We start from the raw sequence: 13,268 nt of genomic DNA, 5'->3' as shown, positions 1-13,268 counted from the left end.
AAAGTGATAGTCAAAAGATTCATTTGCAACATTTCATTTTAATCTTAACCTCCTGCTTCCTTCCTCTGTCCCATCCTTATTGTTCTTCCAGATTAGAAGAGAAGCACTTTAGTCTTCTAGAACATTTGCTGATATAAAACATGTAAGGGTGAAGGAGTAACCTCATGAAAAAATTTATTTGGACTTTCCATTTTTTAGGACTATTTTATAAACGAATGCCTGCCAATATGGACAAAGGCTAGAAGCCTCTTTCTGCTCTCTTATGATAAAACAAGAGGTAGAAGAAATGTTTCAAGCCATTACTTAAAATAATATGAAATTAGGATATCTCTTGCATAATTGATTGTTAATATCATACAGACTAAGTTTATTAATAATTATTTTTAAAATGTTACTTGTATCACAATGTAATAGCTATTGATTTTAATATACCTATTATTTATGATTATTTTTTCAGGGATTTCTTCCAGAAAGTATGTTTGAACGTATTCTCACTGGTCCTGTTGTGAGAGAGGAAGTAAGCAGGCGCGGGAGACGGCCGAAAAGTGGAATTGTGAAGGCCACAACAGCAGCGGCGGCTTCCACTGCCACCAGTGTCGCAGGCAGTCCTTTGTTAGCCAATGGATTACTTCCAGGTATGGATCTCACAACTCTTCAGGCCTTACAACAAAACCTACAAAACTTGCAGTCACTGCAAGTAACCGCAGGGCTGATGGGAATGCCTGCCGGCCTTTCTTCTGGAGGAGAAGCTAAAAACGTGGCCACCATGTTCCCCATGCTGCTGTCAGGAATGACTGGATTACCAAATCTGTTGGGCATGGGAGGACTCCTAGCAAAGCCTACAGAATCTGGAACAGAAGAAAAAAAGGGAAATGACTGTAAGGAGCTAGAAGGAAAAAAAGAAAGGACAGAGAGCCAAAATTCAGAGAATGGTGGAGAAAACTCTGTGTCAAGTTCTCCTTCAACATCCTCTACTGCTGCATTAAATACAGCTGCAGCTGCCAACTCGTTAGCTCTTAACCCACTGTTACTATCTAATATACTTTATCCAGGGATGCTTCTCACTCCAGGCCTTAATCTTCATATTCCAGCTTTGTCCCAGTCCAATACTTTTGGTGTACAGAAAAACAAAAGCAGTGACTTAGGCTCATCTAAGTCTGTGGAAGTAAAGGAAGAAGATTCCAGAGTTAGCGATCAGGAAGACAAAGGGGGAACTGAACCAAGTCCTCTCAATGAAAACAGCACAGATGAGGGTTCAGAGAAAGCCGATGCTTCCTCTGGATCTGACAGTACATCGCCGTCATCCGAGGATTCAGATTCTAGTAACGAAGACTGATCCCAGGCTATGCTTAAATTATGAACTGATTTTGAATTTTTCTTTAATTAATTGTAAATACCCCAGTGTGGAGTGCATCCATAACTTACTGACCGAACATTTCAGTTATTTGTTTAGAAGTGCAAACTGCTTTCAGAGACATTTTGCATGTAATATTTCTTAAGATTCATAAGTTTCTGAACTCATATGTATTATCAAATACATAAAGGTGTAAAATTACAACAAAAGGCATTATAATTTTGTTGGGGGTTAATTTTATGAAAATTATGCTCAATAAGAGTTGTATATTTAATATATTTGCAGTGAACACAGAATACTTTATGCATATTACTGATTTAATTTGAATATAGTTTTACAGCCTCCTTGACACCTATAATTTACAGATCAAAACTCAGCAATAATTTGGGCAGCTAATGAATGTCATGAAAGCTGTAGAATCTACACCACCATTCATTGCTTTAATTGCATAAAAATGCTCTAGTGTTTTGATGCACTGCTGATATTTCCAATTCAGGTACAAGTGTGTTTGAAAGAAGAAATAAGTTTCCCAGTCAGCCAATTTAACTGGCTACCTGTTACCTCAGCTGAGTTAGTTTAGGAAGTTTACATTCGTTTCTAATTCTATACTTGTTTTCAGGGGTTTTTTAAACACATCCTCTATATCATGTTAATCTGGCAAGAAATATGACTTGCTTTTTGCTGAGCTTAATTCTGATATTAGTGAAGTTGAGTCATAAAATAATCCTGTGTCATGTGATTTTGGCACCCTAGACATACTTAGTTTTAACTTTTCAAAGTCTGGCCTCCGATTAGAAATACTTATGTCTCAGATGAGTAATGTCGCTTCCAGGGTTCAGAAAAGGCAAACTCATGAAATGCCACTGAAAAGAACTTTCAACACAGCATACTTCATGTAAAAAGATTGTTTGTTTGCTTTATTTGTGTAGATACCTATTTGTGTTTTACGTTATGGTAATATTCCAAAATTAACAGATAATAGTGGTAAAGTAATATGCAAACAGTCTAAATTCATCTTGAGTTTCTTCTAGGTGTAAGCAGGCTAAATGTTACCCAGAATCAGTTTTGAGTGTTCAGTTTATATTAAATATACTGAGTCACTCATTTGAAAATGCACTTTGAATAATCTCAAAAAAATATACGAATTATACCTATAAACCGCAAAATGAAGCCCAAGGCTTCTGATCAGTTTCATAGAGCCCTTTATTTACCATGTAAAATTTGTCTGATATTTGATTTGTGATAAAATTTCTCTTTCTAAAGCTGCTATTATTCTGACAAGGTAGAGGTCCAGGTTCATCTGCATATACATATAAAACAAAGAACTGAATTGGATGTAAAGTACCGTTTATAACCTAAGGAGTGATACATGTAAGCATTTTTCTGGTATTTGAAAAGTCAGTGATAAAGTTTGCAAGGGGATACATTTAAAGGCAAGGAAAAAAAAGTACTCCACTTCTCTTCCACAGAAAAAATAATTTTCAGTAAGTTTTGATGATAGAACTCTGTTGCTTTGTCATGAATTAAGCAATTATATTGGATTTTATGAGACATTTACCAGTTAATTATGTTTCTGTATGTAAAATAACTAACCCCTTATTAGAGAGACAGTGTTATATGTATTTACAAAATTATGTAAGTTCCATTGGGATGGTATTGATTTTTGTATTTTTCCAAAGTAGTACTTTGAATTGATAGTTCTTTATGCAATGTGTTAGCAATAGTAACTATAATGCCCATTGAGGAGAAGTGGGTAGTAACTTTTCATCATGCAAATTATATATTACATATTTAGTCTCTTCCCTTTGCAGTATTGCACTTTCGTTTAACCAGAATACACCTATGAGATAGCCAAAGTTTTAAAACACAGTAAACTTAGGTTGCCGGTGGAGTATTTTAGCACCATCCATACCTCCCTTCCTTCACTCTACTTCTACCTACATGATCTTTATTCCTTTCTTTCCCCAATTAAAAAGGGGAGGGGGGCTAGATCTTGTCACTAAGATCTAATTTATATCAAATTAATGAGATAAAGTATTTTCCTAATTAATGCTGAAATGAATTTGGTTAACATCTTAGTGATTCCCTTTCTATGTAATAAGGCAATTGCAGTTTTAAAAGTATTAAGGCTGATGTTAACTTTAAACAATCTCTTGGGTTTCAAGATACTTCTATTTATTATTGATTGAGGGAAAGTTATCCAGCTATCAGGTTTAAAAAAACAAAAAAACCATGCAAGTATGGTTGTATAAAGTTAAGGGTTATAGGGGAAAAAAATCAGTAGAATTATATAATACTAAAGTTGCAGTTGAAAGAATATCCAAGTATGTGTTGGTAGTTACTAAAAGAATTATAGCTGTTATTGCCTTGTATTTATAGTCCTTGTTTCAGGTTTCATGATACAAGTCTTAGTCCAACTTTTCTTTTGGACATTTGCAATATTTACCAGTTGTGTTTTGTGTAGTCTGAATTTGCTTTCTGTAGTTGAGCAAACGTCTTAAAAAGTCATTTGTAATTTATTAAATTACTTTCTATGATGTTCTATAGAGCAAATGGAAGTTTAATTATTTTTTATTAAACATATTCTTTGACTACCCACGATGTCAGCCTCTGTACATGACACTACTTCTTTTTATGATTGAATTTTATGTACCTAATTTATCTTCAGAGTTATGAAAGCAGACATAGGCCTAAATCTTTAAAAGGAAAGTCTACTTGGAAAGAATTTTTAAAAGAGAATTTGGCAATAATTATATTTACAATATTATTTCCTTAAGATTTGTTCCCCTGGACCTTTAAAAATAATCCAGAAAGACTCAGATATACCTAACCTTTTAAAGGGGTTTGTTTGGAAATCAGTAATTATTTATTTAAATGATCTTATGACTCTCAATTCATTGCCATTGTTGATAGTGTTTGTTGCAAACGTGAAAATTTTGTTTTTCTTCTAATTACTGAAGTAAAACAGTGGAGTCTCATTATACACTCATTTAACTTGAACACTTTCAACTATACTTTTATGCTTAGAAAACCTCTTTTTCTTTTTTCGTACAATATAGCATGTAAATACAAGCCAACTACTTCATCTAGTGCTCACCCAGAAGACCAGTAATCTGCTCCGATGCTGGAGGAAGAATTGGCCTGTTGGATGTTTTTGAGAGAAGATACACACTATAAACTTATGTGTTCTGTATTTTGTGAGCTGTAGGAGAGAAAAGAGTGATATTTGACTACAGGTAATCTTCACCTTATACAATGAATTTAGAAACTTAAACCCTACATAAATGTAACTCCAGTACATAAGCTATTTATTTTTAAGTGTAGAAAAACACAAAAATATTTAAGTCATTCATAAACCCACTCCGAGATAAAAATACTGTTGGTATAGATTTCCTATTTTTTTTTATATGTATGTTATATACATGTAGTGGGTTGATTAGTGTCCTACAAAAATGTATGTCAACCGAGAACCTCAGAATGTGACCTTATTTGAAAATAGTCTTGAGAGATGTAATTAGTTAAGATGCTATCATACTAGATTAGGGTGGGCCCTAAATCCAGTGACGTATCCTCATAAAAGTAGTGAGGACACAGAGAGACATAGTGAAGAAGATTATGAGACAACAGGCAGAGATTGGAGCAATGCAGCTACAAGCCAAGGAACACCAAGAGTTGCCTGCAGCCGCCAGAAGCCGGAAGAGGCACGGAACAGATTCTCTTTCAGAGCCTCCGGAAGACGAGCCTTGTCAGCACGTTGGTTTGGGACTTCTACCCTCCAAAACTGAGAGAATAAGTTTCTGTTTTAAGCCACCCAGTTTGTGGTAATATGTCATGGTAGCCCTAGGAAACTAACACATTTTCATATTAAATCAGTATTTTCTGGGGCATAATATTTACTCTTCAGCCCTTCATATACTGACCTATGTCAATAAGTATCCTGCAATGTGATTTTTAATATTCTTAATGATTTAGTATTGGCTCATACCAATGTAATTTATTTAACCATGTACCTAAAAATAGACATTTGGGTTTATATATGCATTTTTGCATCTATCCCCAATGATTTTCTTAATCCCTAGAAGTGAAAATACTTCCTATGTTTTTAAGGATTTTGATTTGCCAGGTTTATAATGATGCCATTAGTAGCAACTTATACTACCATTAGCAGGGTACATTTTGTGAATGTTGATTTACCCCAAATCCTTACCAATACTGTGTATTGTCCTTTGAAATAACATTTGCCAAATTAATAGGCAAAAAATAACATCTTGATGAATTTTTAAATTCTTTTTCTTAGTAAAAAGCAAGACATGCATATTACAGAAAAGCTGGGGGAGGGGAAGGGAAGTAGGGAAAGCACAAAGTAAACAAAAGTCCCCATAATGCTGTACACTCAGATAATTGTTAACTGTTGGGTCATTTTTCTTTGCAGATACATAGTATATATTATTTTAATAAGAATGGCGTTATACTGTACATATCATTTTGTAACCTTTTTTTCATTTACTATATCATGATTATCTTTCCATGTCATTAAAGAATCTTCAAAAACATTTTTAAGGACTTTCTCATTCTAATATATAGATGCAGTATAATTTATTTAATACCTAATTATTCAGCCCCCCGCCCACCATACACACACACAGAGGCTTAAGGTCTCTTATGATGCACTCCTATAGCTCCCTGAATATCTTTTTCATATTTACACTTGACAATTACTTGTTCTAGGTCTCTTACCTATGAGATCGCTAGCTCAGTGAGGGCAGACCTTGCTTGTCTCATTCACTACTATACTCAGTGCTTGTCAAAGTACTTGACATACCATGCAATAGGCACTGCCTAAACATTTGAATATTTGAATGGTTGGATGGCAGGCGCTCTGGCTGAGTGAGTGAATAATCAGAACCCAAGAAACAAACCTCTTAATAACCACTGTTGATTTTTTCATTGAGATAATTGACGTATTAATTTTAAGTGTACAACGATGATTTGATATATGTCTACATTGTGAGGTTATTACCTTAAGTTTAATTAACATCCATTACCACAGAGTCACAAAATTTTTTTGTGATGAGAATTTTTAAGATGTACTCTCTCTGCAACTTTCAAATATACAATACAGCATCATCAACTATAGTCACCATGCTGTATATTACATCCCCAGGACTTACAAGTTGAGAAATTTGTACCTTTTGACCACCATCACCTATTTCGCTCTAAACCACTCCTCACTCCCCTGTCTCCTGCCTCTGGCAACCACCAGTCTGTTCTCTGTATCTGAGTTTGTTGTCTCTTATTTTTTATTTATTTATTTTTAGATGGAGGAAGGGGGAGAGAGAGAAATATTGATGTGAAAGAGACACATTGATCATTTGCCTCTTGCACACACCCTGACTGGGAATCTAATCCGAGACCCTTTGGTGCACAGACAACCCTCTCTAACCAATTGAGCCACACCAGCCAGGGCTGGTTTTTTTTGTTGTTTTTGGTATGTGCCCCTAGCAGGAACTGAACCCGGGACTCTGGTCCGCAGGCTGACGCTCAACTGCTGAGCCAATCTGGCCAGGGCCAGGGCTGTTGTTTTTTATTTTTAGATTCCACATATGAGATTATACAGTATTTTTATTTTTCTGTTTGAATTATTTCACATATATATAATGTATTCAAGGTGCATCCGTGTCACAAATGGCAGAATTTCCATTTATATGGCTAAATAATATTCTATTGTGTATATGTATATTTTTTCTTTATCCATCTGTTGATGAGCAGGTTTACATATCTTTACTATTGTAAATAATGGTGCCATCAATATAGAGGAGGAAGCATCTTGTTAAGATAGTGATTTTGTTTCCTGTGGATAAATATCCAGGGGTGGAATTGCTGGATTATATGAAAATTTATGTCACACAAAATCATACACATGCAAGTAAATTAGTAGCTTTTCTCATAATCACCAAAAACTTGAAACAACCTGGATGAATGGTTAAGTAAGTGGTGGGACATTCATGCAATAGATATGACTTAACAATAAAACTAAAGAACAGCCCTGGCCAGCGATACATAGTGGTTAGAGCATTGGCCCCTGAACCTGAGGGTTACAGGTTTGATCCCGCTCCTGACAGGGCACATGCAGGAGGCAGGAGGCAACCAATCCATGGACATGTCTTTTGAATCCATCTCTCTCTCTCTCTCTCTCTCTCTCTCTCAACCCCCCTCCCTTCCACTCTGGAGATCAATGGAAAAAGTATCCTCCGGTGAAGATTAATAAAAATAAAGAACAAACGATTGACACATGCAACAACCTGAATGAACCTGAAAGGCATTGTGCTAAGTTGAGAGAAGCCCATTCAAAAGCTACATAATGTCTGATTACATTTATTTGACATTTTGGAAATAGGGAACTATGGGGACAGAAAACCGATCAGTGTTTGCTGGGGGCTGTGTGAGGAGGGATCACTACAAAGGGACGCTAGGAAACTTTGGGTGATGGAAATGGTCCGTATCTTGATTGCAGTGGACATGACTGTATTTGTCAAAATTCCTAGAACTGTACACTTAAAAATGACTTAGTGCGTGCAAATTATACCTCAATGAATCTGACAAAAGAATAAACAAGTAGCCCTGGCCGGTTTTGCTCAGCAGTTAGAGCATCGACCTTTGGTCCAGAGACACCCGGGTTCGGTTCCCACTAAGGGCACATACTTCGGTTGCAGTTTGTCCCCCCGGCCCTGGTTGGGTTGTGCGGGTGGCAACCACTCGATGTGTCCCTTTCATGTCGATGTTTCTCTCTCTCTTTCTCTCCCACTCTATCTGAACAAAAAATGGAAAAATGTTCTCGGGGGAGGATTAAAAGGAAAAAAAGAATAAACAAGGATACTTAAAAATTAATTTGTACATTTTTCATGAGGGGGAAATATGAAAGATCAAGAACAGACTTTCAAGCACAAAATAGTAGGATACACTTTTGATGGAATAGTAGAATGGGAATGAGGTAAAGGAGAAACAGGAATGATACAAAATTTCTAGTAAAGTTTTATAAATGTACCTTTAAAATGGATGATAGTATCAAATACTATGATATTTAGTGTCCACTGTTTTTAAAAATATTGGTATTACCAAGCAAAGCATATTTTTATAAAACATTTGATGGTTTATTATCATAAATTTTACTTCAATTACATTAAATTTTACTAAAAATGGTAAACAGAATTTTACCTCTAAACAATTCATAATTTTCATCTAAAGTGTTGATGGTGTCCAAAATAAGCAATGTCATTCTTCTAAAATTTAGTATTTCCCAGCCTAAGAATAAGGAAAGCACTGGAGTTTCTTATAAACGTATTTACAAATACTTATAAAGCAGATGTATTCGACCTCTGTTCTTGCCCTTGATCACCTTATCTCAGAGCACCAAGAATGCAACTCCATCTCGAATGACTGGATTTTACCTCATGTTTTACGTGTAAGGTTTTGTCATCTCAAAATTGTCCCTGGGCGTCCTGTTATCTTTCCCCAGCTCCTCTCTGCCTCCAGGCGTCCTGAGCTATGTTCCTGGCTCCCGCTCAAGTTTCCTGAAACTCGGGGTTTTTCCCAGTATTTCTTGTCCTCAGTTCACATTGCCTTCCGGCTCTGCAAGCACGAAAATGTTGTACACTATAAACCAAAGAGGATTGAAAATAAAAGGATTCAAGTCTATGCACAGGAAAAGGGGAAGCAAAATAAATACTAAGGAATAAAGTCAAGTCAGTAGGGTGCCTGAGCATAGTGCAAACATGTCACAGTGAACATAAATTGACCCTGTCGGGGCGGTGGAAGAAATGACTGCTTTTTAAAAACTCCAGTAATTATTTAAAAGGTTCAAATAAAATTTAAATTTAGTTAAAAACTAGAAGTTAGGAGCGAGGCCGAACATGAACTTTGGCAGACAGGCCCTTGCTAGTCTTTATTTTAAAATAAGGACGCCGAGGGGATGAGTCTTCTTTCTGGAGACAGCTTGGATATGAAACCTTCACAGGTCAAAGTTTCTGGGATGTTTTCTGTTCAACAGCCCATCCCTGCAGAATGGTCTCACGATGGGCAAATACTTAAAATGCAGAGAAGCCGCTTTTAGTTCCTCCCAGTCGAGATGACACTGATTTTTTTTTTTAATGATTTTTGACCATCGTGAGCCCCCGGCCCGGACTACATTTCCCTGCAGGCCCTGCTCAGAACCACGCCGCCTACGTGAGATCACGTGCCGTCGGCTGCGGCGCAGGAGCCGTATAAGCGGCCGACGGGCGGGCACTTCGCGGTTTGAATGGCTCCGGGCCGGAGTCCTCTGCTCACCTGAAGACCGGCCGTCCCGGGGTGCGCTATGCCGTCTGGAGGAGACCAGTCGCCGCCGCCCCCGCCACCCCCTCCGGCGGCGGCAGGCTCGGAGGAGGAGGAGGACGACGACGGGGAGGTGGAGGACGCCGCGCAGCCGGGTCGGTCGCAGACCCCTCAGACCCAGCAGCGGTTCGACGAGCTCTGCTGCCGCCTCAACATGGACGAGGCGGCGCGGGCCGAGGCCTGGGACAGCTACCGGAGCATGAGCGAGAGCTACACGCTGGAGGTGCGCCCGCGGGGGGTGGGGACGAGGGGCTTCCCGGGCCTAGTCGTCACGCCGGCCGGGGGTGGGGGGCCCCTCTCACCCCGGGTCCGGCACCCCGCCGAGACCCTCCGACAGCGCCGGGGTGGGAATCTGCGCACTTGGTCCTGGAAACCTGGGTTTTGAAAAGCTCTTGGTGGCTCTGGAGGCGAACCCCGTCTTGCTGCTCTTCCCTTTTGGGTTCCGAACGGGGAACACCTGTTGCATTAAGGCAGCGTCGCGAGGGTGAGGTCGTGCTGGGGTCGTGATTCCGCATTTACAGCCTGTGGTGGGCAGAACGAACAGGTGCGGTGGGGAGCCCGCACGGAGGAGGGGAGGGACTTGCCTGCGTTCGCACAGTGACTAACCCGCGTGTAGGGTTTCTGGGTTTCTCCTCCATTGCCTTTTCTGCGGACCCAGATTGCCTTTGTCCAGGCAGTGCATCCGTTTGAAGAAACGCGTTCGTTTTCGGGCTGTGTTTACGTACGTGTGAACGAGAGGAGTTCCCCCCCGTGCAAATGAAACGGGCTTGCTCTGCCCACCTGGACACTGCACACGCCCGCCTTGGTCACTTAGAAGGCAGGACTGCGGCGACCTTGAACACCTTTTGGCCACCCCAGACATTGCACAGGACTCATAGTCGCTGTGATTTAGGCCTGTTGTGTCCCTTCTTCGGACCGGGCCTGCAGATGAGAAAAATGCTCTTTCTAGCCAGTGAGGCTCGAGTCTCGTAGGCCCCTCCCCTTTATGGGCCAATGGGAAGTGACACGGAAGTCTGGGTTGTTTATCAGCTGTTTCGTTGCCTGTGTGTGTAGCCTTTAAACAGGAAGCCACGTGATTTTCTGAAGTTGTTTTACAGGTTGTGGAAAGGGTAGGGCAAGTAGGCTCAGGATGGGAAGGCCTACCAAGGTATTTATACTAGGGTATTTTTGGCTACGTGCCACTAAGGTTATTTTTTTAGTTATTTTTGCTTTAATAAGATTTTAATTCAGTTCTTTCTCCCCATTGTTATATGTACAGGAAAAAAGAAAAGCTAGTACAATAGTGGCTTTAGCACTTGACAGATCTAGGTGACTTTGGAAAATTTACTTAACTACCCCAAAACTCAATTTTGTGATATGTAAAATTAAGATATTTGTACCTAAGTCACAGAGTTGTCCTGGAGGTTAAATAAGGTAATAATATATAGTTTTGGGCACATAAAGCATTCGTATGGACAGTGCTGTAAGAGGCTACAAAATTCTTTCATCTACTTAGGTGATCTGGCTGAACAGGCCATGTTCCTGTTTAATTCCCAGTAGTTTCTGGGGTCAGGCAAAGAGAAGAATTCTTTTTGGTCATGCGCCTAAGTGCCTCCAAATAAGCTCTTATTTTACCCTCAGGAGAAACCTGTGAATTACATAGAACAAGCATTATCACTGTGCATTTGAGATATTTCAACTCAGAGGTTAGGTCGTGAAGACCAGTGTTATATGAGCAAGTGACAAATAAAAGATGGTTAGTAAATTATTTTTGAAAACAGGTTTCATTACTTCATTTTATGACTTTGGTCTCAGACTCTTAGCCCAGCTTACCCAGTAAATGAATGAATAGTCATTCGTGTATTAAATATTTTTTGATTACCTATTCTTTGCCAAACACTGTTGTAGGTTCTGAGAATAGGCCAGTAAACAAAACTTTAAAACCCCTGCCCTGTAGAGCTTGTAGTCAGGTATGCTATAAGAGAATGTGATGTTTAATATAGAACACTGGTTACTTTATCTTTTGGTTTCGTACATGTTTCTGTGCTTCGTACTTATAGCTCATTTAATTCTCACAGCACTCGGATAAGGAAACTGAGCCTCTGGACCACAGGCCAACTCTAACCGCTGAGCAAAACTGGCCAGGACAGGAAACTGAGCCTCTATGACTGTTAAGCAACTTGCCCCAGGTGCTCTCCTATGTTGATCCTCCCAAGGCAGTGTTCTGACAGAAAACCAGGTGGAATCTGTATTGCCTTTTATTATCTGAAAGGTTACATAGTATCACTTTTGCCTGAGTTCAAAGTGAGCAAAATATACACTCCTGCCTCTCAGTGGAAGAATGTCATAAGAAGAGCACATGATATAGGGCCATCACTGAAAACACAGTTCCCCAAAATCATAATAAATGTCACTTTCCATTTAAACATAAGAGTTGTTTTTGTATTGAAATATATATATAGCTCATTAACTATCAATTTTCTTTTATTTTATAGGGAAATGATCTTCATTGGTTAGCATGTGCCTTATATGTGGCTTGCAGAAAATCTGTGCCAACTGTAAGCAAAGGGACAGCTGAAGGAAACTATGTATCTTTAACTAGACTTCTTCGATGTTCAGAGCAGAGGTAACTATGTTAGAGTTTGGAAAATAGTATGACTACTATAAAAGCTCCTAAGTCATAGTGGTAGTAAGAATTCTCTTTGTTCATCATTTTTTGATCATCTGTACCTATGGAGTGCTGAATTTTGAACCTAGGTCATGGTTTTTCTTGACCACATCTAAGTAGTATCCATTATGTTTTACTTCTTTGGTGAAAAATATTTAAATTTTAATGTATTAAGTAGGCAGTTGTATGAAGAGTTTACTTTTAAAGATTGTCTTATTCCGTAATATTGAAGAATTCCAAATAAGGGTATTGAGAAACTTTAGGAAATACTCCAGATTGAAAAGGTAAATAAAATATTACATGGCATTACACTTAGAACTACATTCATAGGACTTGTATCTTAATATATATGGAATGTGTAAATATTTTTGAGTTTCTTGTTTGGGATATAAGCAACACTATTATACTTAGTTATAAAAGGGGTCAAATAATGCTTTAAAGAAGAAGTAGAAAATGCGTTTTCTTTTTTTTAACTTTTTTTTTATTATTATTATTGATTTGAGAGAGAGAGGAAGGGAGAGAGAGAGAAACATTGATGAGAAAGAACATCAATTGGCCACCTCTTGCATGCTCCCCACTGGGGATCTGGCCCACAACCTGGGCATGTGTCCTGATGGAATTGAGCTGGCAACCTCTTGGTGCACTGGTCAACACTCAACCACTGAGCCACACTGGCCAGGCTAGAAATTGCTTTTTCTATTCGTTGTGTAATTGAATTGATTACATTTATTATTTATGCATTTTGGGTGAATTTTTTCTATGGCTGATTAAAGATTGGTGGAAAAAAAGATGTTTGGCATTTTGGAGGGTAAATAGCACTTGGCACAATTTATGAATGGTTTAAAAAAAAACCACTATTAAAATAATTGACAAGAAATGTAATATTTTAGCTGTAGT

The 13,268-nt window shown here is 38.5% G+C and overlaps 2 protein-coding genes across 17 annotated transcripts in view; both read left to right on the top strand.

Moving 5' to 3' along the window:
* The window catches only part of CHD9 (chromodomain helicase DNA binding protein 9), a 139,422-nt gene extending 133,597 nt beyond the window's left edge, over window positions 1-5,825 (top strand). For 8 of the 16 annotated variants that reach the window (XM_036275744.1, XM_036275745.1, XM_036275750.1 and 5 more), the window contains one exon: window positions 458-3,907. In XM_036275744.1, coding sequence (XP_036131637.1) covers window positions 458-1,336 — 879 coding nt within the window. In that variant the 3' untranslated portion in view covers window positions 1,337-3,907. Of the gene's footprint in view, window positions 1-457; window positions 3,951-4,413 lie in introns of those variants that run through there. The other 8 variants (XM_036275751.1, XM_036275748.1, XM_036275755.1 and 5 more) reach the window with 2 other exon arrangements.
* Window positions 5,826-9,619: 3,794 nt separating this feature from the next.
* The window catches only part of RBL2 (RB transcriptional corepressor like 2), a 65,345-nt gene continuing 61,696 nt past the window's right edge, over window positions 9,620-13,268 (top strand). The window contains exons 1-2 of the mRNA XM_036276027.1: window positions 9,620-9,947; window positions 12,199-12,329. Coding sequence (XP_036131920.1) covers window positions 9,708-9,947; window positions 12,199-12,329 — 371 coding nt within the window. The 5' untranslated portion in view covers window positions 9,620-9,707. The remainder of the gene's footprint in view (window positions 9,948-12,198; window positions 12,330-13,268) is intronic.

The sequence above is a fragment of the Molossus molossus genome, unplaced genomic scaffold (assembly GCF_014108415.1).
Source record: "Molossus molossus isolate mMolMol1 unplaced genomic scaffold, mMolMol1.p scaffold_m16_p_21, whole genome shotgun sequence".
Taxonomy (NCBI): domain Eukaryota; kingdom Metazoa; phylum Chordata; class Mammalia; order Chiroptera; family Molossidae; genus Molossus; species Molossus molossus.
The sequence above is the reverse complement of the archived record's forward strand: the minus strand, read 5'-3'. Positions and strand labels throughout refer to the sequence as shown.